We start from the raw sequence: 23880 nt of genomic DNA on the forward strand, positions 1-23880 counted from the left end.
CCAGTCCCAGGGAATTCGATGTCCTCTTCTGGCCTCCACAGGCACACACGAAGACAAAGTGACAAAGTTAGTTTAGTAGACCAAAATCGATTTAAAAAAAAAAATACTGCTTCTTCTTCCTCACCGCTTTTCCAGTCTCTTCTGCTCCCCCCCTACCCCCCGATTTCTTTCCTCTGTCCGTTTACCCTGCTCTTTCCTCAACAACTCTTTTTACCCTCTCTTGGTCTCCTTTCTAGTTAGGCTTTACCCACACTTACTCCCATTATGTCCATTACAGACTAGGAGGATCTGCACCTGAGTGAGAAATATGCAGTCTTTGTTTTTCCGAGTTTGGATCACATCGCTTACTATACTTTCTAGATCGAAGCTGCAGGCGCGATTTTTGGGAGCTTACAGAAGTCTACAGGAATAACTTGGGATGGTCAGAGGAGGACAAAGAACTGTCCACCTGAGTCAGGGAGGAAAGGCTTCCTGCACCGGAGCGGCGCCTCGCAAGCCCACCCCTGCTTGTCACGCCCACTCGGGGCGCGCCCGCACTGGATCAGCCAATCGTGTTCTTGCCGGAAAAAGGGGGCGGGGCAAGGATAACCCTCCCCTAACAGAGGTTCCCCCGGTCTCGAGACAGGACTTCCGTCTGTTCTAGGGTTACTTCCGGCTCGGGGGAAGTAATCGCGGCGGACAGCGTCAGCGGAGAAGCAGAGGACGGCTGCTGTCCGCTCGCGGCGGCGATGGCGGGGGGTGGCGAGAGCGACGCAGACGACGACGCGGCGGGGGCGGTGGGCGCGCCCCCTGCCATCGACTTCCCCGCGGAGGTCTCGGACCCCAAGTATGATGGTGAGACGGGGATGGCTCGCGCAGTCCCAGGGCTCGCTGTCCGCCTGGGTTCCCCCGCGCTAGTGGTCCCCGAGAGCCACCTGAGGCCCCAGGCCGCCTTGGTGTTCGAACTCGGGCCCAGACCTGGAGGGCACCGGGAGGCTGCGGACGGGTTGTCAAGGGTTAGGTCAATATTTATTCCAAGAGCGTCTACGATCTAACCGCTTGTGGGCATTTATAGTCTTTGGCCTCCGTTCTGCGCCACTGTCCAGAGGCCGCATTTCACTTCCACGCCTTGACTTGTTTTTTTTTTTTTTTTTTGCTGCTGATTGTAATCTTTGTTCACTGCGGGTGGGAGACCTGCTTCGTGAATAACTAATGATTTCTCCTAGCGAGGCAGTGTGGGAACGCTTACATTTTCTTGAGGCTTTTAACACACGTAAATCAAATTATGTAAGCTAAGGTAAGCGGTGTTAAAAACATCCACGTAGGTCAAAGTTCTAGTATTCTACGGAGAGTGCAGAGGGTTGCTACCAGTTGCTTTGGCAGTGTTAAAAATGAAGTTGTGCTCCCGATAGTGGATACAGTGAGTAGTGTGCACACTTGCAATTCAAACACTTAGAAGGTGAGGAAAGTAAGGCTGGAGGATCAGGAGTTGAAGGCCAGCCTGAGCTTCATGTTGGGTTCCAGGCCACATTGCAGTACCTAAGACTGCGTCTCTAACAAAAAAGAATGATTGCAGCGGAGCAGGGACTGTTGCTCAGTGACAGAGGGGTGTTTTAGGACGAGTGAGATTCTGGGTTCATCTTCCAGCATTCGAGGAGGTTTTAACTGTATACTATCTCATAGAATAATTGCAAAGATTTACATATTCGGTTGAAGCTTGAAATAAGTATGTTGTAGTGGAGTTAAAGGTGTAAATCAAATGCACGTTTCCCCATTTTCATTCTTAAATACTTCCTATAATTGAGCACAATGAGAAACAAAAACAGACCTTGCTGGTGACTCGGGTAGGCTTTATAGAGGACAGTTTGTAAGGTAACTTTTTAAATGGATATGCAGATTTTCCCACACACCAAGTGGTATTTATTGTAACTCAGCAAAGAAAGCATATGTCATGGGACAGGTCTCAGCCGTAAACATGCAAGTCTGTCTTTTCTGTGACATGGTGATAAGGGTTTCTGCAAACCAGAGATTATTCTGGAAGGGAGTGATCTTGAACACGCTTTAAGACTTTTTTTTCCTTCTTCTGTTAATAATATTGTGCTGCTTACATATTGTCATTTCTTCTAAAGAGGCTTAGAGTGCCCAGACACAGTTAATTTTTTTAAAATATATAAAGGTCTGTGGAACGTGCAGTTTCACCTTGAATAGGTGTAAGGCCAGGAGTTAAATGGCATTTCACAGGTAGTCTGGACGATTTGCCAGTCTGCCGGTTAATGGGAAAGTCAGAAAATTCAAAACCTCAATGTGTCTTTGGCAGTTCATTGTAGGAATTCTAGAGCCAACAACAGTCTTGGACCTAGTTACTTTAGGTGCTGTGTATGGGACAGAATGTGTTAATGAGACTGTTTTCCAAGTTGTTTTCTTTCAGGCGTCACCAGTTTTTCAAAAGTATTCTCTTGGATTAATCTTTCAAGCTGGTTTACCCGCGTGCGCGCGCGCGCGCGCGCACACACACACACACACACTTTTTTTTTTTTTTAAACTGGGGATTGAATGTAGGGTCTTGAATAAGCTAGTCAAGTGCTCTGCCACTGACTTACCCTCCCAGCCAGCCCCCTGTTATTAAGTTGCCTGTTGAATTCACTGCTGCCGGTCTGGTTTTGAACTTGCCTTAGCCTCCCAAGAAGCTGGCCTTAAAGGACTGTACCACCAGGCTTGGCCCTTCTCTTACCGATGGGCTGTGTGGAGCATGTTTTCCTGAGATTGGATCTGATTATCTCTTTCTTGTATGTTTACCGACATCCTGCTGGCAAATGTCTGGAACTCTTTAATTTAGCTGCACCTGCATCTGACTTCCTGCTACTTTTGAGAACTTGGAGTCATTTTCTGTTTTAGTTGTTTGCTCTTTTCCTTGGGACTGAGACCAGGAAGTTGGAACTTTTTTTTAAGTTGGAACTTTTTGGCCTTTTTTTCCCCCTACTAAGTCTATCTGTTGTTTATTGGCCTTTTAAAAGTTATTTTTAACTGCGTATGTGCATGTGAATCTGTGCAGGTATGTGCATGTGTGTGCAGGTGCCTGCAGAGGCCAGAGGCATGGACTCCTCCTGGAGCCGGACTGACAAGCAGTTCCGAGTCTCCTGATGTGGGTGCTGGGAACCAAATCCTGTTTTCTTTTTAACTGCCAAGTCATCATACTAGCCTATATAGACCTTTTAAAAGTTATTATTTTCTTAAATTATTTTATAGTATTTTACTAGCATTAGGGTTTCATGTGTTCTAAGCTAGCCTCTAACTTGCTAGGCAGCCAAAGATAACCTTAAACTTTATGCGCCTCTTGCCTCGACCTCCCCATTGCTGAAATCACAGGTACATAAGTGTGATTGTGTCTAGTTTTATGTGGTGCTGGGGGCTGAACCCAGGGCTTTGTGTATGCTAGGCGAGCACTCTATCAACTAAGCCAGAACCTCAGCCATTTCTTAAGTTCTTTGTGTATAGTGTATGTATTTTGTTTGGTTTTGTTTTTTAGTTTTTCAAGACAGCGTTTCTCTGTGTGGATCTGGCAGTCCTGGAACTCACTCTGTAGACCAGGCTGGCCTCGAACTCACAGAGATTTGCCTGCCTCTGCCTCCCAAGTGCTAGATTAAAGACATACACCACCACTGGCCAGGCCTCTTAAATTCTTAAAAATTGACTTGGTTATTTTTTTTCATATTCAAAAGTAGAATTTTTATCTAGGCTGGTTGTGTAGCTCAAGCAGTAAGAGCACTTCATATCATGTTTGCAGCCCTAGAGCTAATCTAATTCCCATCCCCCCCAAAAAGACCTGAAGAATTAGACTTTCTCATTGCAGAAAAGAGGAAATAATAAGTATAAAGAAACCTGAAGGTCAATGGTGGCAGTAACTAATCCAGCACTGGAGACAGAGACAGGAGGACTGCTCTAAGTTTGAGGCCACCCTGGTCCTCCAGCTTTCAGCGTCAACTCAAATTCATCTCCAGAAAAAATCTTACGTCTTTTTGTTGTTGTTTAAGTATCTATATGTGGTATGTGCATTTGTGCGCATTCTTGTTCATTTGTGTGTGGGCTCAAGTGTCTTCCTCGTCACTTTTCACGCTTCACTAAAGTGTGTGCTCCTTCACTGAACCTGGAACTTGCAGACTTGGCTAGTCTAGCTAGCTGGGTTTCCTCAGGGGACCCCTGTGTCCTATTTGAGGCACTGGAATTGCAGGGGGTGTTGCTGAACCTGCTTGACTTAATGTGAGTGCTGGGGACCCAAACTCCGGACCTGACGCTTACACAGTAGGCACATTATCCACTGAGCCATCTCCCCAGCCCCAGGAAACCTTTCCTAACCTGACTCACCGCAATTACGCTTTGACTCTGTTATCTCCCTTGGTTACTTCATTCTGTTGTCTTAATTAAAGCATGCTATTTGTCATTATAAGACACACTTACCAGTAATGTTTCCCTCTTCTTTTATTTTTAGAGTCTGATGTCCCAGCAGAACTCCAAGTGTTAAAAGAACCCCTCCAGCAGCCCACGTTCCCTTTCATAGTGGCAAACCAGCTACTGCTCGTCTCCTTGCTGGAACACTTGAGCCACGTTCATGAGCCAAACCCGCTTCATTCACAACAGGTGTTTAAATGTGAGTAAGACTACATGGGTGTTCTTAAGTAAAGCTTGTAAAAAATACTGCCTTTAGCTGTGTTTCTGAGAAGCAGCTGGTGTATAGATAGTGGGTGCAAAATAAGTGTGAATGATTCCCCATTCCTTAAATTCATTTCAACTTTCCTTTGCGTAATTCCTTGTAAATATAAAATTGCATGTGATCCAATACATTAAAAAATGGTTTTGCAGCAATAATATGATATTCATCTCATTCTTTAGCCTCAGGTGCTAATAGTGTATCAGAGGCTGACCTTGAACTCCTCCTCCGTCCACCTCCCAAGTACTGGAGTACTGACAGTGTGCTAGCACACCTAATTTATATGATTCAACCCAGGACTTCTTGTATACAGGCAGAGAATCTACCACCAACCCCAGACACTGCCTCAGTCCCTGACTGGAAGACTGGAGGAGTTCCATACCACGTTCTTGAAAATGTTGAATTTTGTTTTTCCTGTTTAGGATATTTGTATTTTAGAAACGTGAGCTCCAAAGTTTGCAGAATTATATGTTATGGTCTGGTTTTGTGTTATTGACCAAGACCAGCTTCTTTATCCTCAGCTGTAGATTCAAGTTCCTTTCCAAGTCCTAGATGTCCTCACTAAAGATAGATGTCTTTACGTGGTCTTCGAAAGTGGCTCGTTTTCCGGGCGGTGGTGGCGCACACCTTTAATCCCAGCATTCGGGAGACAGAGACAGGTGGATCTCTGGGTTTGAGGTCAGCCTGGTCTACAAGAGCTAGTTCAGGACAGACTCCAAAGCTACAAAGAAACCCTGTCTCGAAAAACCAGAAAAAAAAAGTGGCATGTTTTAGTAGTTAAGGATATAATGTCATTTGAATAAAGAAATGGACATGAAGAATGAGTAAAATATTTGCTAACAAATCTTTCATGGTGTGCTTGATGATGATGTTTGTGTGTGAGTGTGGGTACATGTGTGTTACTGCTTTCATGTGGAGGTCAGGGTGGCTTTCAGCCGTTGGTTCTTCTTCCACTGGGGATCAAGCTGAGTTTGACAGGTGTGCATGGGCAGAGCCCTCATGGCAGTATCTTTTATCTTGAATAAAGAGATCTCATACTGGAGCATGTAGGCAGCTTTGTGTGTGGAGGATGAGGCTTACAAAGGGGTGCTCCTAGCTCCAAAGTACTGCACTGCTGTGTTAGGTTTGTGGCTTTGAAAAGTTAGAATTTTGCTATGAGAATCTTAACTTATAAAAAGCAGATCTGTGTAGCATGAATAATAAAAACCCAAAGACAGATATTGGGGTTCAACCTCAAGATCAGATATGCAAAGCAGCCAAGCCACTAAAGAGCTCTTACTGCTGTGAAATCAATCGGTAGAGCATGAGACTCTTAATCTCAGGGTCATGGGTTTGAGCCCCACATTGGGCGCCATTCTGTAGTAATAGGAGCGGCGGGGCTGCGTCCCCAGCACCCCGGCTGCCTGCTAGCTTATGCCCCGAAATAATTACACGGACACTGTATTCTTTTAAACACTGCTTGGCCCATTAGCTTTAGCCCTTACTGGTTAATTCTGATATCCCAATCAACCCATTTCTAATAAACTGTGTAGCACCGGTCTTACTGGGAAAGATTCAGCATGTCTGACCTGGCGGCTTGCTTCATCGCATGCGTCTGCCCGGAAGAGGGGAGCTTTTACTACTGAGGTATATCCTCAACCCTATCTGTTTCTCTTTTTATCTCCTCTTCCTCTTCCTTACCCCTTTCTTCTTCTCCTTCCCTCTCTCTTTTCTCTATCTTCTGTCTGCTGATTCTCTTTTCCCTCTCTCCTCCCTTTCTCCTTTCTTTCCTTCTGTCCCCTCTTCTTTTCTCTCGCCTTTCTCTCTGTCCCTTTCTCCCTCTTCTTTCTTTCCTTTTAAAAATAAAATTATTTTATATGTTTAGGGTTTTGCCTACATATGTGTCTGTGTGATATGTGGGTGCCTAGTGCCTGCCTGCAGAGGCCAGAGGATAGGCTGGAATCTAACCGAAGTCCTATGGAAAAGCAACCAGCACTCTTAACCACTGAGCCGGCTCTCTAGCCCTCTTTCTCCTCCTCTTCTTCTTTCTTTTTTTTTTCCTTCTCCTTCTCGTTCTCCACCTCTACCAATTCCTTCTCCTCCTTTTTTTTCTTTTTGGTTTGTCCAAACAGGGTCTCTCTTTGGCTACTGTCCTAGAACTTGCTCTGTAGACCAGGCTGGCCTTTAACTCACAGAGATCTGTCTGCTTCTGCCTCCCAAATGCTGGGGTTAAAGGCATGTTTTTTTTTTTTTAATAGTCTCATTGTGTATCCTTGGCTGGCCTGGAACTCACTGTACAGATATGTAGACCAGGATGGCCTCATACCTCATACTCACAGAGATCCACCTTCCTCTGCCTCTTGTTTGAAAGGGTCAAAGATGTTCGCCAGCACACCTTCCCTACCCTTTCTTCTTTGTGCCTCTCCCTGGCTTCTCTCCATTTTTCTTGTTCTCTCCCTCTTCCCCTGTTCCCTCTCCATCTTGACTTCTTTTTTTTCCTCTCCCTCCTGTTCCATTTCCAGTGTGGTGTGAGCCACCACACTTGGTCCTGTCTGTATTTATGTACAAATTAAGGACATTTCTAGAGAAGCAACTTTTTCTGAGGCACCTGGTGCACAGTCTGTATATCTATCTGCGATGTCCCCATTCCCCTTTGAAACAGGGTCTTGTTTAGCCCAGGCTAGCCTCAGACTTTCTGGGTGCTGATAGGTGACCGTGGACTGCAGATCCTCCTTTCTTAACCAGCCTGCATGCTAGAGTCATAGGTTTGTCCACCTTGCCCTGCCTGCTGTCAATTTTTCTAATAAGAGCTTATCATATTTTTTATAGTACTCTGCCAGACTTTTATCAAGATGGGGCTGCTGTCTTCATTTACCTGCAGTGATGAGTTTAGCTCTCTGAGATTACACCACAACCGAGCCATCACTCACTTAATGAGGTCTGCCAAAGAGAGAGTCCGGCAGGTAAGCCCTCCCACGTGTGCTCTGTGTGACAAGTCAACTTGAGTCTTCCAAGAACCATATGTGGGGGCTGATGAGATGGCTCAGCTCTTAAGAACACTTGCACAGGACCCAGGTTTGGTTTTTAGCATCTCCATGGTGGTTCATCATTGGTAACTCTGTGGAGTGACCACCATGGGCACCAGGCACCAAATAAGGTAAGTGCATGTAGGCAAAAACACTCATATGTGTAAAATACATTAGAGAAGGAAGGAAGGAAAGAACACTGTGCTTTGTAGGGTGTGTGGCTCAGTGGCAGGGCATTTGCCTATTGTGCCTAGTGCTGTGTTGTATTTCCAGGGCTCAAAACAAAACAAAAAAGCAGTAGAGAAAGAGAACTATATGTGTGTATATATATATATTTGGGGGGGTTCAAGATAGGGTTTCTCTGTATAGTCTTGGCTGTCCTGGAACTCGCTCTGTAGACTAGCTGGCCTCAAATTCACAGAGATTCACTGCCTCTGCCTCCTGAGTGCTGGGATTAAAGGTGTGTGCCACCCCTGCCCAGTTAGACCTGTATTTTTTAAAGCATTACTTAATTTTAATTATATGAGTTGGTTCTTAAAAATAGAAACTTGGTCACGTTGACAGTATTAGTTCTTATTACCATTTTATGGGTGCTGGGGGAAAAAAATGGAAGAAAATAGCCAAAACCCTATAACCTCATGAAGCTTATGTTCTGATGCAGGGGGCAGTAACAATAAGCAAAATGAAAACAAATGTGGATGGCACATAGGTAGTGAAGGCGATCAGGGAGTGCTGGATCATGTGACTGCCAGGTACAACAGCCATGGCAGTCCTGCCTGGGAAAGTGGTCAAGCCCAGAGCTGAGAGACAGTCACCTGCAGGTGGGAGGAGGGGAATTTCAGACAGAGGTACATGTTAGCAAGTACCCTTGCTGGGTGTGTGCTGGGGGTAGTGTGCTGCTCAGTTCTGCAAGGCTGCCTTGCATCTAGGTGGAGCAGGTAAAGGGAGGAGTGGAAGAGCATGGGGAGGGACTGTGGGGGTGTGGGATTGTTCCCTCCCCTCTCCTTCCTCACTGAATCCATTACAGGGGCAACAGGCGGGGCAGTAGCAGCAGTACTATTGCCTGCTACTGTTTCCTTCTTTACTCTTTTTTTTGGACAGAATCTTACCCTGTAGCCCAGACGGTTTTAGAACTCTGTGTAGCCCATGCTGGCCTCAAATTCTCCACACTTCGCTTGAAGCCTCCTAAGTGATGGGATTACAAATATGAGTCATCACGGCCACTTGGAGTAGGATCTCGAGACCATTTGAATGGACACAGGAGTGGATACTGGAAACATTGCAGGATTTTAAGCAGAAGAACATTTTAACATGTTCACACCTGCTACTGTGATGGAAATAGATGGAGAGGCTCAAGGGCAGGGAGGCAGGTGCAAGGATATGGGCAAAAAGATGGGGTGGCTGCAAATGGGGTGGTAGCTGTGGGGATGAGACTAGTCGATTTCTATATAGATATTTGAAGCGATTCGGTTTTTACTCATGGAGCTCCTTACAAAAACGTTCTCAGCTCTGAAATATTTTTAACCATAAACTGTTAAGTAATACTAAAATGTTTTCAAGCTGGACATGTGGCTCAGTCCTGTAATCCCAGGACTCAGGCAGAGGCAAGAGGATTGCTGCAAGTTTGAGAGCAGCTTGGTTTACATGGTGACTTCTAGGCTAGCCACGACTACATCAATACCCTGTATCAGGAACAACAACAAAAGCAAGAAAAGGTTATTCTTATCCTGATGGCTCTCGTTTGAGACTCAAGCACCCAACAGGTTGTGGCGAGAAGATTCAGTCCAAGGCCGAGTTTTGCTATATAGTAAACCAGTTTCACAAAAAGCATAGTAAATAAGTAAAATGCTAGACCATGGTCTTGTTTTAGGTATGTGAGCATTTGGATTATTGTTATGTTGAATTTGATTCCTTGCTTGTCAGATGTTTCAAATGGTTCTTAGAGATCATTGTTTTGGTTTTAGGATCCTTGTGAAGATAAATCTTACATGAAGAAAATCAGGTATGTATCCAATACTTTTCCACAAACTAAACTAAATTAAAAGAAATCCAAATATTTTATAAATATTTCTTGCTGGGCGGTGCACACACCTTTAATCCCAGCACTCAAGAGGCCAAGGTGATCGCTGTGAGTCATTAGTGAGCTTTCTCTTTCTTGCTGAGAGGCAGGGTCTTCAGTAGCGATCGCTTCTGTCCTGTTTCTGCTGCATCTAAAGCCTTGCTACTGATTGCTGCTGGGATGCTGATTACTAAATGCAGTGAGCCCTCTTGCTATTTTTAATATACCCGTAATTCACCTAGCCATTTTCTTCCCAGGGGAAATTAGAAATGTCCTTTTAGCTGATTCTGTCTACCTTGCAGTTTACTGATCAATGAGTCCCAGCAGGTTGGCAAAACAGTGTGTATGGTTGATGGACACATCTTCACATTGATGCTCTGTTTGTACTTTCCTTTTAGATCCAGGGAGATAGCTTTTGAAGCACAGACCTCACGCTACTTAAACGAATTTGAAGAGCTTGCCATCTTAGGAAAAGGAGGATATGGAAGAGTGTACAAGGTTTGTTTTATTTTTTTTTATTTTTTTTTTTTTTGTTTTTTGCTGTTAGCTCATTTTAACCTATTATGCAGTAAGTTGTGTATTTTGAGAAGTTATTTTCATTATTATGATTAGAAGTACACATAGATTCATAAACCCATGTGTTATCATTTCCATTTATCATTTATCATTTGCAGGCAGTTAATAGGGGACACTGAAAACCAACCCATCTGGAGCCATCCTCACCCCAGGAGATCTGTCCCAGCCCTTGTCTGTTCTCTGGGCACACTCTCCCCTGTCTTAGCTGGGGTTTCTGTGGCTGCAACGAAACACCACGGCCAAAGAGCAAGTTGGGGAGGGAAGGGTTTATTTATTTGGCTTACACTTAAGCATTGCTGTTCATCATTGAAGGAAGTCAGGGCTGATACAGAGGCCGTGGAGGGGAGCTGCTTACTGACTTGCTTCTTATGGCTTGCTCAGCCCACCTTGTAGAACTCAGAACCAGCAGCCCAAGGATGGCACCATCCACAACGGTCTGGGCCCTCCCCCATTGATCACTAAAAGAGAAAATACCTTACTACTGGATCTCATTGGGCATTTCCTCAGCTGATGCTCCTTCCTCTCCAATGACTCTAGCTTGTGTCAAGTTAACACACAAAACCACCCAATACATATAACAACATCAAAGAACAAACTTAATAAAAATATAGTTTAAGAATATTTTCAATTTAGTGTTTTCAACCCATAGGTTAAAGATTATTCAGCAGAATGATAAGGAATTGGCCTTACTCAAATTAGAAGTTGAAACTTGAAAACAATGTGCTGAGCCGGGTGGTGGTAGCACACACCTTTAATCTCAGCTCTTGAGAGGAAGAGGCAGGCAGATCTCTGTGAGTTCGAGGCTAGCCTGGTCCATAGAGCAAGTTCCAGGACAGTCAAAGCTAAAAAAACAAAAACCAAAAAGAAGCTGTGCTGCCACAGATACACCGCAGTTGGTAGCGCTCTTGCCTGGCATACTCAAATCCCTGGGCCTGACCACCAGCACCACACAAATCCACAGTGTTGTATGCCAGGACACACAACAGGAGGATCAAAAGTTCAGAGTCATCCTTGGCTACAGATGAGCTTGAGGCCAGCCTGGGCCACCTGAGACCCGGGCTCAGAAAGAATGAAAAAGTTTGCGTTACTGAAAACATGCTGCTCTTCTATCTGGGACTGTGCGTACAGCTATGCTAGCGTTCCACATCTTAGGCTGCAGCCTGGGCTTGGACAGTTTAGTTTGCCAAGGTCCTGCTCCAGAAGACTAGGGCTGATTCCCCCTTGTGGGAAGAATGGCTTAAGCCTTATTTGATCTTTGGCGGTTTGGGTTATCAAAGTTCACATGATGTAAATTCCTTTATTCACTTGGATTTGTGATGGAATTTAATACTTTTTCTTTCTTCTGGCTCTTTAGGTCCGGAACAAACTAGATGGTCAGCATTATGCAATTAAGAAAATCCTGATTAACAGTGCAACGAAAACAGACTGTATGAAGGTGCGATTTTGGACGAGTGTGTGCAGGTTCACACGCAGTTTGTGTGTGAGGGTGCCAGTGCCATGAGTGCTTGTGAGTGATGATCCTTAGGCAATTTCCAGTCAAGGTCTCCCACTATACTGCAGCTGCTCACTAAGTGAGCAGGATTGGTGGGCCAGTGAACCCAGGGATCCTCATCTCAACCTCCAGGGTTGGGATTACAGGCATGGGACATGCCCAGTCCTTCATCATCATCATCATCATCATCATCATCATCATCATCATTATTATTATTATTAATGTAAATTCTGACCATCAAACTCAAGTCTTCCTCCTCGGCATATTGAGCACTTTACTGGCCAAGCTATCTCCCTAACCCTGAAAGTGGAGTTTCAGAAAATGATTTGAGCTAGCCCAGGCATGGTGGTGCTAAGCAGAGGTAGGAGGATCGGTTCAAGGTCTGCCTGTGTTATGAAACAAGTTGCAGGCTAGACTGGATGTCTCAGATCCAATCATAAAACCCATCAAAAAATAATATGATTTGAGCTGGACTTGCTACATGAACCAGAAGTCTAAACTCTACTGGGAAGGTGAGATGGGATGATCACTTGAGACTAGCCAGGGCTATATAATAAAACCTCATTGTTAAAAAAAAAAAATGGGGGAGGATGCCTAGCAAGTCGGGTATGTAATCCCACTTCTCAGGGTGAAGCTGGAGAATGGAAAATTCCAGGTCTACCAGGGCTTCAGAGTGAATTCACATCTCGGTACCTTAGTAAGACCTTTTCTCAAAAAGTAGTGGGGAGGCTGGGGATAGAGCGCGGAGCAGGAGTGCTTGCCTCCATGTAAAAGGCTCTCGTTCTGCTATAGTAAGAGAGAGGGCAGCCCAGGAGGGAGTTAGGAGGGACACAATAGTTGTGTGATTTGTTTTGAAAGAGTTAGATCTGCATTTATACATATTTATTTGCTAAATAGTAGGTTTTATCAGTAAACATGAAAACTAAATTTTTATTTGATGTAATTTTAAAAGTTTTATATTTTTCTATTTTATTTCATGTGTTTGTTTTAGTTTTGAGATTATGTTTCACTACGTAGACCAGGCTCGCCTCAAACTCAGCCTGCCTCTGTCTCCCAAATGCTAAGAATAATTCATGTGACGGACTGTGTACATGACTGTACATGAATGTGTGCCCACAGTGCTTGTGTGGGGTCAGAGAACAACTCATGGGAGTTGGTTCTCTTCCTTCTACCATGTGGATCCCAGGCACCGGATCCAGGTTATCAGGCTTGGCAGCACAGTGCCTTTGTCTTCTGAGCTGTTTCACTGGTGAAAAATTAAGTTTCTAAGTACTTGGTTACCATACTGTGCAGCTTTTTCCTTGAAAGAATAGGTCTCGTACAGGACCATCTCTTAGAGACATGCTGTGTGGTCCTGGATAAATTTCCTTCCCTTCCACCTCACGGTGTCTGTTTAAATAACAGTGACAACCCCATCATGGCACAGCTGTCACCCCAGTGCTCAGAATACTGAGCAGGAGGAGCTGCCAGGCTGTGCGGCATTGTGAGTCACTATCAAAACAAACATAGAAGCAAACAAAACCACTTCCCAGAGGCTGGGGTGAAGTTCAGTGGAGAGAGGTTATGTAGCATGCTCAAGGCTCTTAGATTCTCAGCAGCATTTTAGAAAAGGAAAAAAGATGAAGATAAGACAATCGGAGGAAGACTAGTGGTCTTGCTTGGTTGCAGTGGGGAGGGATGCAGGAATCAAATGAAGTATCAGGACATGACGTAGATGTGGAGTTGCTGGAACAATTGCTGTTTGGCTGGGCATGATGGTGCCTGCCTTTACGAGGCAGGATTCAGCCCATGAGAAGCAAAGGCAAGACGATCTCTGTGAGTTTGAAGCCAGCCTGAGTTACACAGTCAGGTCCAGGACAGCCAGTACTGTATAGAGAGATCCTGTCTCAAAAATAACAACAAAAAATTACTGTTTGTCTTACACAGGATTGTTCCTATTATTTCTATGTAGTTTATTTTCTTTTCTAGAAGAGTTACTATTTTTCTTCCAGGGCGAGTTGTATTGGGTAACCAGTAGCCAATAAAAAGCAATTCTAATTTTGTTTAGGTGCTCCGAGAAGTAAAGGTTCTGGCAGGTCTCCAGCACCCCAACATTGTTGGCTATCACACTGCGTGGATAGAGCACGTTCATGTGGTTCGGCCACAAGGTAAGTTGCTTTTGATTTCATTTATGTATTTTTTTTTTTTTCTTGGAGAGGGGTTGTTTTTTGAGACAGGGTTTCTCTGTATAGCCCTAGCTGTTTTAGAACTCCCTATGTAGAACAGACTGGTCTTGAACTTACAGAGGTCTACCTGCCTCTGCTTCCTGAGTGCTGGGACTAAAAAGATTGTGCCACTATACCCAGCTTTTTTAAAAAGACTCATTTTTGTTGTTGTTGTTGTTGTTTTGTTTTGTTTTAGATGGGATTTCTCTATGTAAATGTCCTGGATGTCCTGGAACTCACTTTGTAGACCAGGCTGGCCTCAAACTTACAGAAATCCACCTGCCTCTGCCTCCCAAGTGCTGAGATTAAAGGCGTATGCCACCACTGCCTGGTTAACAAAGACTTTCTAAGTTTTACTTTACTTTTTTGAGACAGAATCAGTGTAGCCCTGGCTAACCTTGAACTCATGGAGACCTACCTGCCTCTACCGCCCAAGTGTGGGGGTTAAAGACAGTGCCACCACATCTACTGCCTAGCTTATTTACTTTTAATTGTGTGTATAAGTATGTTTCTTTGTGGGGGAATGTACACACATGCTTATTGGTGCCCTTAGAGTCCAGAAGAGGGTATTGGATCCCTGGATCTGGAATTAGTAAGTTGTCAGCTACCTGATGTGGGTGCAGGGAACAGAAGTTCGGTTGTCCTCTGCAAAAGCAATATATGCTCTTAACTGCTGAGCTGTCTCTGCAGCCCCTGGGTTGGTTTTTTGAGACAGGGTTTTACTATGTAGTCCTAAGTAGCCTGGTATTCTCTCCATGCTGGTCTCAAACTTCCTGTAGTTCTTCTGCCTATGCTCCTAGAGTGCTAGGGTTGCTAGCATGCCAACATGCTTGGCTAAGGGAAGTAATGTTTGTTGATATAGATCGATCATCCCTAGGCTAAAACTTGAAAATCCAAAAAGTTCCCAAATCTGAAACTTTTAGAACCTCATAAAAGTTTTGATGAAAGTTTCTGTCCCACCAGGTCCCATAGCCATTCAGTCCTAAGTAAACACACAGAGGCTTATATTAATTATAAACTGTTTGGCTTATTACTTATTGGCTGTTACTACTTAAATTAACCCACAACTTTGATCTATATTTAGCCATGTGGCTTGGTAACTTTTCTTAGTGAGGCACTCTCATCTTGCTTCCTCTGCATCTGGCTTGCAACTGCATCTCTGCCTTTTCTCTTGTCAGAGAAGACCTAGTCTGGTCACCGGCCTGTACTTCCTGCCTGGCTACTGGCCAGTCAGCATTTTATTAAACCGATATGAGTGACAAATCTTTACAGGGTACAAGAACATTATCCCACAGCATAAAAGCACACTTTTTTTTTTTTAAAGTTTTAGGATGGGAAAGCCCTCTGGTATTCTGTACATACATTCTACAAAATCTGAAGAGCTTTGGTCTCCACCTACTACTATGTGTACTCAATCTGTGCATAAATATCTAGTGAGCTTCTGTTCTTGAGCCAAATCTGCCCTGTCCTTGCATACACAGGTGGAGAATGGTTTTGTTTTTATTTACTTTAAATTTTTTTTGAGACAAGGTCTATACTGTTAACAAGCCCAAATTAGTCTCAAAATTAATTAGCTCAAGTTGGCCTTTAAATCAAGATCTTATCTCAGCCTCCTGAGGACTGAGATTACAAGCATATGCTTGTACACACACAGCATTAATTTCTTCTTAGTTTGGGTTTTGCTTTTCTGTCAGTGCTGAGGATTAAAGATGCTAGGCAAGCAGTCTCCTATTGAGCTGTGTCCCCAGCCCCAGGTTTTTTACTTTTAAATCATCAGAAGGAGGGGCTTGGAGATGGTTCAGTTGGTAAAAATGCCTGCCATGTCAGCAGGAGGACCTGAGTTTGGATCCCTAGAAATCATGCAAACACACTGCAGTGTGCATCCCCAGTCCTAGCACTGGGGATCCCTGGAGACCGTAGGCCGGCCAGCCTCTCCAAGTTGATGAGGTCCAGATTCAATGAGAGACTTTGAATCAAAAAAGAAGGTAACGAATGAAAGACAATAAATAAGACGTTGATCTCTGTTCTCCATAGGCAAGTATAGCACACATGCACACTAACACCCACATGCACAGGTGCATACACTCACATAAAGCCACCTGTCACCATACAGACACAACACACGAATGCAAGGAGCTGGCAGAAGAATATTTTATGGAAAAAAGTATGAAATTCAAATTATAGTTTAATCAAATTTATTAGAACATGAACTTACTTTAAAGATTTATTTTGTGTGTATGTATGTGTTTGAGTATATGTATGTTTATCATGTGTATGCAGTGCCCATGGAAGCCCAAAGAGGACTTCAGATGTCCTGAAACTGGATGGAGTGACCAATGTTTGTAAGCTGCCTGATGTGGGCGCTGGGAACTGAATTCAAGTCCTCAGTGGGAGCAGCAAGTGCCCTTCATTGCTGAGCCATCGCTCTGGCCCCAGCTTACTCACCTCTTGCCTGGAGTTGCTTTTCACCACAGCAGAACTTCGTCTGAGTCCATGAGTCCTTCAACCTACTGTTTACTCTCAGATCTCTAGAACCGTGGTGATCTCAGTTACTGGGACTGTCTTTGCGTTACTGCGGTGTCTCCATTTCTTAGACTCACTCTGCTCCTTTTGACTTGCAGCTTCATGGGTGCTGTCTGTCTGTTTTAGCTCTGAATTTGACTGTACATTGAACATCATGGCTGCTTACAGATAGGTACAGCTGTTTGTGTTTATTTCTGTTTGGCAGGCAGAGCTCCCATTCAGCTGCCCTCTCTTGAAGTGCTAGCGGAGCACGAAGGGGACAGGTATGTGGATTGATGTTACTTGGCACATAAACCATTGTTTTCTGTCACCTGCAATGACTTGCTTTTGTCACTGCTACTAGGAACTTGGGAGGAATGTTGACTTACTTTCTGCTTATTTTCTCTTTGCTTTCTTTTTTTTTGGTGGGGGGGGAGGGTGGGAAGGTTGTTGTTGTTTTGTTTTGTTTTTGTTTTTCGAGACAGGGTTTCTCTGTAGCTTTGGAGCCTGTCCTGGAACTAGCTCTTGTAGACCAGGCTGGCCTAGAACTCACAGAGACCCACCTCCCTCTGCCTCCCAAGTGCTGGGATTAAAGGCCTGCACTGCCACCACCTGGTTTTCTTTTCTTTTTTTTATCCTTTCGTAATTGTGTTTATTTTCCCTACAAAATACTAAATTACTTTCTCCTGTGACAGTTGTATTGACTTGACTTATTTGGTACAGGGTCTTGCTGTGCAGCTTAGACTGCTCGTTACTTTGTAGCCCAGGGTAGCTTCAAATCCTCCTTCCTCAGCTTCCTGGGTCTTGGGATTATAGGTGTGGACCACCATTTCTGACCCTCCAGTAATACTTTAAATCATAGTTAATGCTAGACATATTTGATACTCTTTTTTAAAATTTAAGACAGAGTTTTATGTAGCCCAAGCTTGCCTAGAACTAGCTGAGGATGACCTTGAACTACTGATCTCCTTCCTTCAGTTCCCAGTGCTTTGATGCTGGGAACTGAGATTACAGGCTTATGCCAAAAAGACCTGCCTGGTGCTATTTATTTAGACATTTGAACGGTTCATCCTGCTTAAAAGAATGGTTTAGATACTCTCGCCATTTACGTTCACTTTTGTGTTACTGTATTTTTACTTCTAGAGATCAAGGTGTCAAAGATAATGAAAGCAGCTCATCCATTATCTTTGCTGAACTCACTTCAGAAAAAGAAAAACCTCTTGGCAAATCTGACATTAAAAATGAGAATAACAACCTGGTGAGCTACACTGCCGATTTAGTGATCAGGAACAGCAGTGAATTCGGGTCGTCCGTTGAGCTCCAAGATAATGGCTTGACCGATTTGTCTATCGGACCAATTGTCAAGCGTCATCTGCCGCCGGGGCATAACTCGGGCTTGGAAGGGAATTCTACATCCACAGATGAGTCTTCTGAAGGCCATTTGAGCCTGCTGGAGCAGACAGAGGTAACATGCTTTCCCCACTCACCGCTGTGTCAGGAGTTTGCCTGTGTGTAGCCTCCTTCTTCCTTGGCTGACTTCTGGTGGTGCTCCATCTTTCCTTGTGGTTTTCTTCTGTTTATTTCATGGACTTACTGTGCTCCTGTTAGCTGTAAGGTATTTCTCAGGTTTGGGTCCCCCATCTCCTCCTGAACACAGGGTTTCACGTAGCCCAGTCTGACTTGGAATGAGCTGTGTAGTCACAGATGACCTTGGACTTCTGATCCTCCTGCCCCACCTCTAGAATGCTGGAATTCCAGGTGTTAATGCCAATCTGAGAATCAAGCCCAGGGCTTTGTGCTTGCTGGCAAGAACACTACTAACCCATTCCGGCCCTGCTGTAGCCTTAGTAGTTAGCTTTCCTCATTCACTTAGCTGCTAGTAACCTTTTACTCATCTTCCCATTGACCAGTGCATCCCTACATATTCTCAATGGTGTGCCCTGCCTGAAGTTGGAAGCTTCATTCACCATCTCTTTCTAGTACATGCTAGCATTATACCATAAATATATACATATATTCATGCAGAACAATTTTATATTTTTGGAGTGTTACTTTTGGTGACTCCTGTAAGATTACTAGGTTAGTTGTCAGCAAACTTTACTGTGGTAAGTTTGCTAATATGTGTGTCAGACTCTCATCAGTATTGCTAGTATTTAGAGAACCAGAACATTAGGAGCTGGAGGGATAGCTCAGTTGTAAAATGCTTGCCATGTAAGCCTGACCTGAGTTTGATCCCCAGAACTTATATAAAAGTTTGGGTGTGGTGGTGCATACTTGTAATCCCATACTTTTAATGCCAGCGCTGGGGAGGTGAAGAGAGGTGGATCCCTAGCCAGCTAGTCTGTCCTAACTGGTAAACCCTGCCACCCCGGTCAGAGACTCTGTCTCTGAAAACAAGATGGACAGCTCCCAAGAAACAACACCTGAGGTTGAATTCTGGCCTTTACATAGAAATGCATATTGTATGCACACATGAACATCCACAGACCCCCTTGCATGCACACACAAAACTTGAACATTAATGGAGTCTACATGACAGATTACAATCTGTCAGAGTAGGACTGAAAATCTGTGTGTATATGTGTGTGTGTGTGTGTATGTGTATGTGTGTGTGTGTGTGTGTGTGTGTGTGTTTGTGTGTGTGTATGTGCGCGCGCTACTTTTTTCTTAGTGGAACATCTTCCTTAATGCTGAATCCAGTCGTCTGCCATCAGCTTAATGTTCTCTCTTTAGCCAGGCACTGTGCTCAGCTTAACCTTAGCTTAGGCTTGTCCCACTAGCTCTTGAAACTTAAATATCTATTTATTTTAATCTATGTTCTTGTTACCTCATCTCTCCATACTGCTCACGCTGCTTCCTCCACTCTGGCTTGTGACTCTGCCTTCTTCCCAGAGTTTTCTCTTTGTCCAGAAGCTATTGGCTGTTCAGCTTTTTATTATATCAATCACAGTACATTTTCACACAGTGTACAAATATCTAACAACAAGACACAATGTAAAGAGGCCAGCTGTCTTAGTTACTCTTTTATTGCTGTGATAGGACACCCTGACCAAGGCAACTCACAGAAGAAAAAGTTATTTGGGGCAAACAGTTTTATGGGGTTAGAGTCCAGGACCTTCATGGCAGGGAGCATGTTGGCAGGCAGGCAGGCAGGCAGGCAGGCAGGCAGGGTGTTGGAGCAGTAGCAGGGAGCTCAGCTTTTTTTTTTTTAAATAGTTTTTTTTTTTTATACACTATATTCTGATTACCATTTCCCCTCTGCCAACTCCACACCCACCCATATGCATACCCTTTCTCTTTCTCTCAGAATACAAACAGGCATCTAAAAAAAAAATAATAGGCTGGGTGGTGGCGGCACACACCTTTAATCCCAACACTCTGGAGGCAGAGGCAGGCAGATCTTTGTGAGTTCGAGGCCAGTCTGGTCTACAGGAGCTAGTGCAGGACAGGCACTAAAGCTACAGAGAAACCCTGTCTCGAAAAACCAAATAATAATAATGATGATGTTGATGATGTAACAAAATGAAAATAAGCAAACCAGAATAGGTTACTTAGGTTTCCTGCATGCAAAGCAAGCACTTTACCCACTGAGCGGCATCTCCAGCCTCAAGTGACTCCTGTAGGAGACTCTAGGCCGCAGTTAGTCATGGTGTTTGACCTAGAGTGGGCCAGTATTTGTTGACAAATGAAGATGGTGCGACTTGGCAGGTGGGCGTATGCTGTGTATCTTCCAGGTTCGCTACCACCTGATGGTGCACATCCAGATGCAGCTGTGTGAGCTCTCCCTGTGGGACTGGATAGCCGAGAGGAACAAGCGGAGCCAGGAGTATGTAGATGAAGCTGCCTGTAAGTACCGTCTGTAAATCTGTTTCTTTCTGTATTTTTCAAAACCAGCTGTGAGTTTGACAATTATCTGTGATAAGGTGTTTGTTTGTATTGATGATGGTTGACGTTAGTTGTCAGCTTGACAGGATTTAGAATCACCTGGATTTGTCCAGCCTCACCGACTGTGAATTTGAACTTGATTTTTCTCCCTTGAGTTGCTTCTCTCAAGGTACTTTATGATGGCAGCAGGAAAAGAAACAAGGACCATATTTAAATAGTAATATGGAGTTTAGGCCAATGATTTTGGATAGACTATTTTTGGTATTTTACGTGCTAAAATGCACGTATTTGTGCGGGTGCATGCACATTTGCGTGTTGTGGAGACCAGAGGTTGATTTTAGGTGTCTTCCTCAGTCATCCCCTACCTTATTTTTGGGACTGTGTCTTCACTAACCCTACAGCTCACTGATTTGTCTGGGTTGGCTGGCCAATGAGCTCCAAAGCTCTGCCTGTTTCAGAAAAGTAACCGACAGGTCCTTCCAAAACAGTAGTGTCCTTAGAGATGAGAGAAAACTGAATAGTTGTGTCCAGCGAGAGGAATTATGGTAATGACGGTTGGGATTACAGACATAAACCAGCCATGCCTGCCCTTGCTTTGAGCTCTTACTGTAGCCGTTGTGGTTGGGGGCTCATACCCTCCAGCCCAGGACTCTGGTTGAAATCAAAGGCTGTCCAGAGTTCCAGGCTACAGTATGAGACTCAACAATGACAGAAAAAGGGTTGGTGAGGAGGCTCAGTGGTAAGTGGGCTTCTCCTCTAAGCCTGACAATCTGAGGTGGATCCCTTGGAGAAAACTGACTCCACAAGTTGTCTCTGACCTTCACACCTGCTTTTGGCACATGGATGCATGTGGCACATGTATATAATTCATACACATAATTTAATATATATGTGTGTGTGTGTTTATATGTATGTGTGCACATAAGTAAGGATTTAAAAATTAAAAGCTCAACCCCTCCTCCTATTACCATGTTATTGAACTTGTTAGGGAAAGTTTAGACTGTATTCTTCATTATCCAGTCATTTTTAGCAGATCTGACAAGTGATGGATAGAAACTTCTGCCTTGAACAGAATTTATCTCCCTCACTTCCTTTTTGAGACAGGGTCTCACTGTGTAGCTTAGGTTGGTCCTCTTGTTACAACCTCCAGGTGTTACAGGATTATAAACCTGAGCTGCCGTGCCTCGGTAATTTGTGTTTTCTTACTCCAGTGTTTGTAATAATGTCTTAATCCAGTATGGACTAGGCCTTTGACACCAGCGTGTTAAGAGCCAAAGAAGACTGAAGCTGTAATTTGATCACTCAATGCCTGGTAATTGTTTAGAAAGTCGCTAACAGTTCCTGGCTGAGCTTAGTACCTTTTTGGAAACATGGTGTCAGCATTGACTTTCAGTCTGTGATGTTTCTTCTTTGCTAGCAAAGAATCCTTCTTCCTTAATTCTATGTTTTAGACCATTTTGGAGTGTTTGAATGTTGAAGTGTCTAAAATTAATTTGTTGAGAACATTTAACATTTAAATGTTAATGTCATTTAATGAGTTCAGAGAAATAGGGATGAGACCATTTTTTCTTAAATTCCAGGTCCCTATGTTATGGCCAGTGTTGCAACAAAAATTTTTCAAGAATTGGTGGAAGGTGTCTTTTACATACATAACATGGGCATTGTCCACAGAGATCTGAAGGTAAGCCAGACGACCACACCTGTGAACACAGCAATGGTGTCTCACAGGGGTGACTCGATGTGAGTTCATAGAGTACAATGAGGTGATGTACCCTCATCCTTCTGTTTAGGAGGGTTGTCATTTATTGTTTTGCTGTCTTGTAAATTGTTATTCCAGAGGCTCAGAACTCTTGACTGGAAGATGACTCAGTCAATAAAGTGTTTATTGGGTAAGCATGAGGACCTGCTTTTGTATCTCCAGGATCTGCATAGAAAGCTGCGTGCAGCAGCCTGTGCCCGTAACCTCAGTGCTGGGGAAGCAGAAACAGACACGAGGACTCCTGGGTTTCTCTGGCCAGCTAGTCCGGGGGATTAGTTAAGAAAGATGCCCAATGTTAACTTTTGCCTCTGAATGCATAAGCATACTCGTGTGTACACACACCCTTCCAAAACAGTCCCCCCATGCTTAAAAAGAAATCCTTAATTGAATTTGATTTGGTGTCATTTGAACCTTGACTTTGAAGTGTGAACACAGTAAGGCGTAGGGATACTGATTACTAATATAATTGGTGATGGTAAATACACTCAGTGTCGGTAGAAGTGCAGCCTTAGAAATTAAAGTCTGTTTCAGGAAATGGTTTGTTTTGGGTTTTGTTGTTGTTGCTGTTTGTTTTTTCAAGACAAGGTTTCTCTGTGGCTTGGAACTAGCTCTTGTAGACCAGGCTGGCCTCTAACTCACAGAGATCCACCTGCCTGTCTTCCGAGTGCTGGGATTAAAGGTGTGTGCCACTACTGCCCAGTTTTTTTTTTTTCCATATCAAAAAAAAAAAAGTTGCTGCTGCTGGTTGTGGTAGTGCACACACCTTGAAGCCTAGTGCTCGGGAGGCAGAGGCAGGTGGATCTCTGAGTTTCAGGCCGGTCTGGTATACAGAGCAAGTTCCTGGACAGTTGGAGCTACACAAAGAAAAACCCTTTCTCAAATAAAAACAAAAATAACAACAGCAGCAATTCTTTTAGCATACACCTTTTATTCCAGCGCAGGAGGCTTAGGCAAGTCTAGAGCTTTTCAGGGCTCTGTATTGAGTCATGTCTCAAGGACCCAAACTAAAATCAAATCCCCAGGTCCTTCAAACCAAACCACACTGAAAATACAACTCTAGCAGACAGGAGGATCAGTTAGCTTGAGGTTAGCCTGGACTACTACCTTGTTGGAGCGGGCAGGCCCACTTGTTTGTCCTGGCTGCCCGGCTAGCTTAGCCCCAAAATAACCACACAGAAACTGTATTAATTAAATCACTGCTTGGCCCGTTAGCTCTAGTTTCTTATTGACTAATTCTTACATCTTAATTTAACCTATTTCTATTAATCTGTGTATCGCCACATGACAGTAGCTTACTGGGAAATATTCAGCATGTCTGTCTCTGGTGGCTCCATGGCGGCTCTCTGACTCTGCCTTCTTCCTCCCAGCATTCCATTTAATTTTCCCCACCTACCTAAGTTCTGCCCTGTCAAGGGCCCAAAGCAGTTTCTTTATTAACCAGTGAAAGCAACACAATGACGAAAGGACCTCCTACACCACTACCTCATCTCATAAAACCAAAAATAAATCACCCCACAAAAAAAAGAGAAAGCCCCATAGGAACTGTTTTAGTTTTATTTCATAAAAGACTATCAAGAAAAGACAAAATATACTTTCTTTTATGGTTGATAAATCTTAAAGCAATTAGCCCACTTTTCAAGCCAAAATTAAATCATGGGAAAGGCATCTAAATGAAACTTTAGAAGACAATGAGAGTTAACGTGCTGGTCACTTT

At 43.9% G+C, this 23880-nt stretch overlaps 1 protein-coding gene across 1 annotated transcript in view; it reads left to right on the forward strand.

Annotated features, from left to right (window-relative positions):
* Window positions 1–621: 621 nt before the first annotated feature.
* Eif2ak1 (eukaryotic translation initiation factor 2 alpha kinase 1) overlaps window positions 622–23880 on the forward strand; it is a 36567-nt gene continuing 13308 nt past the window's right edge. The window contains exons 1-11 of the mRNA XM_041677824.1: window positions 622–834; window positions 4466–4624; window positions 7493–7626; window positions 9654–9691; window positions 10147–10246; window positions 11679–11759; window positions 13864–13963; window positions 16749–16806; window positions 17666–17987; window positions 20257–20368; window positions 21988–22088. Coding sequence (XP_041533758.1) covers window positions 729–834; window positions 4466–4624; window positions 7493–7626; window positions 9654–9691; window positions 10147–10246; window positions 11679–11759; window positions 13864–13963; window positions 16749–16806; window positions 17666–17987; window positions 20257–20368; window positions 21988–22088 — 1311 coding nt within the window. The 5' untranslated portion in view covers window positions 622–728. The remainder of the gene's footprint in view (window positions 835–4465; window positions 4625–7492; window positions 7627–9653; window positions 9692–10146; window positions 10247–11678; window positions 11760–13863; window positions 13964–16748; window positions 16807–17665; window positions 17988–20256; window positions 20369–21987; window positions 22089–23880) is intronic.

Source organism: Microtus oregoni, unplaced genomic scaffold (assembly GCF_018167655.1).
Source record: "Microtus oregoni isolate MIOR12 unplaced genomic scaffold, Mior012 000029F_ref0000214, whole genome shotgun sequence".
NCBI classification, from domain to species: Eukaryota; Metazoa; Chordata; class Mammalia; order Rodentia; family Cricetidae; genus Microtus; species Microtus oregoni.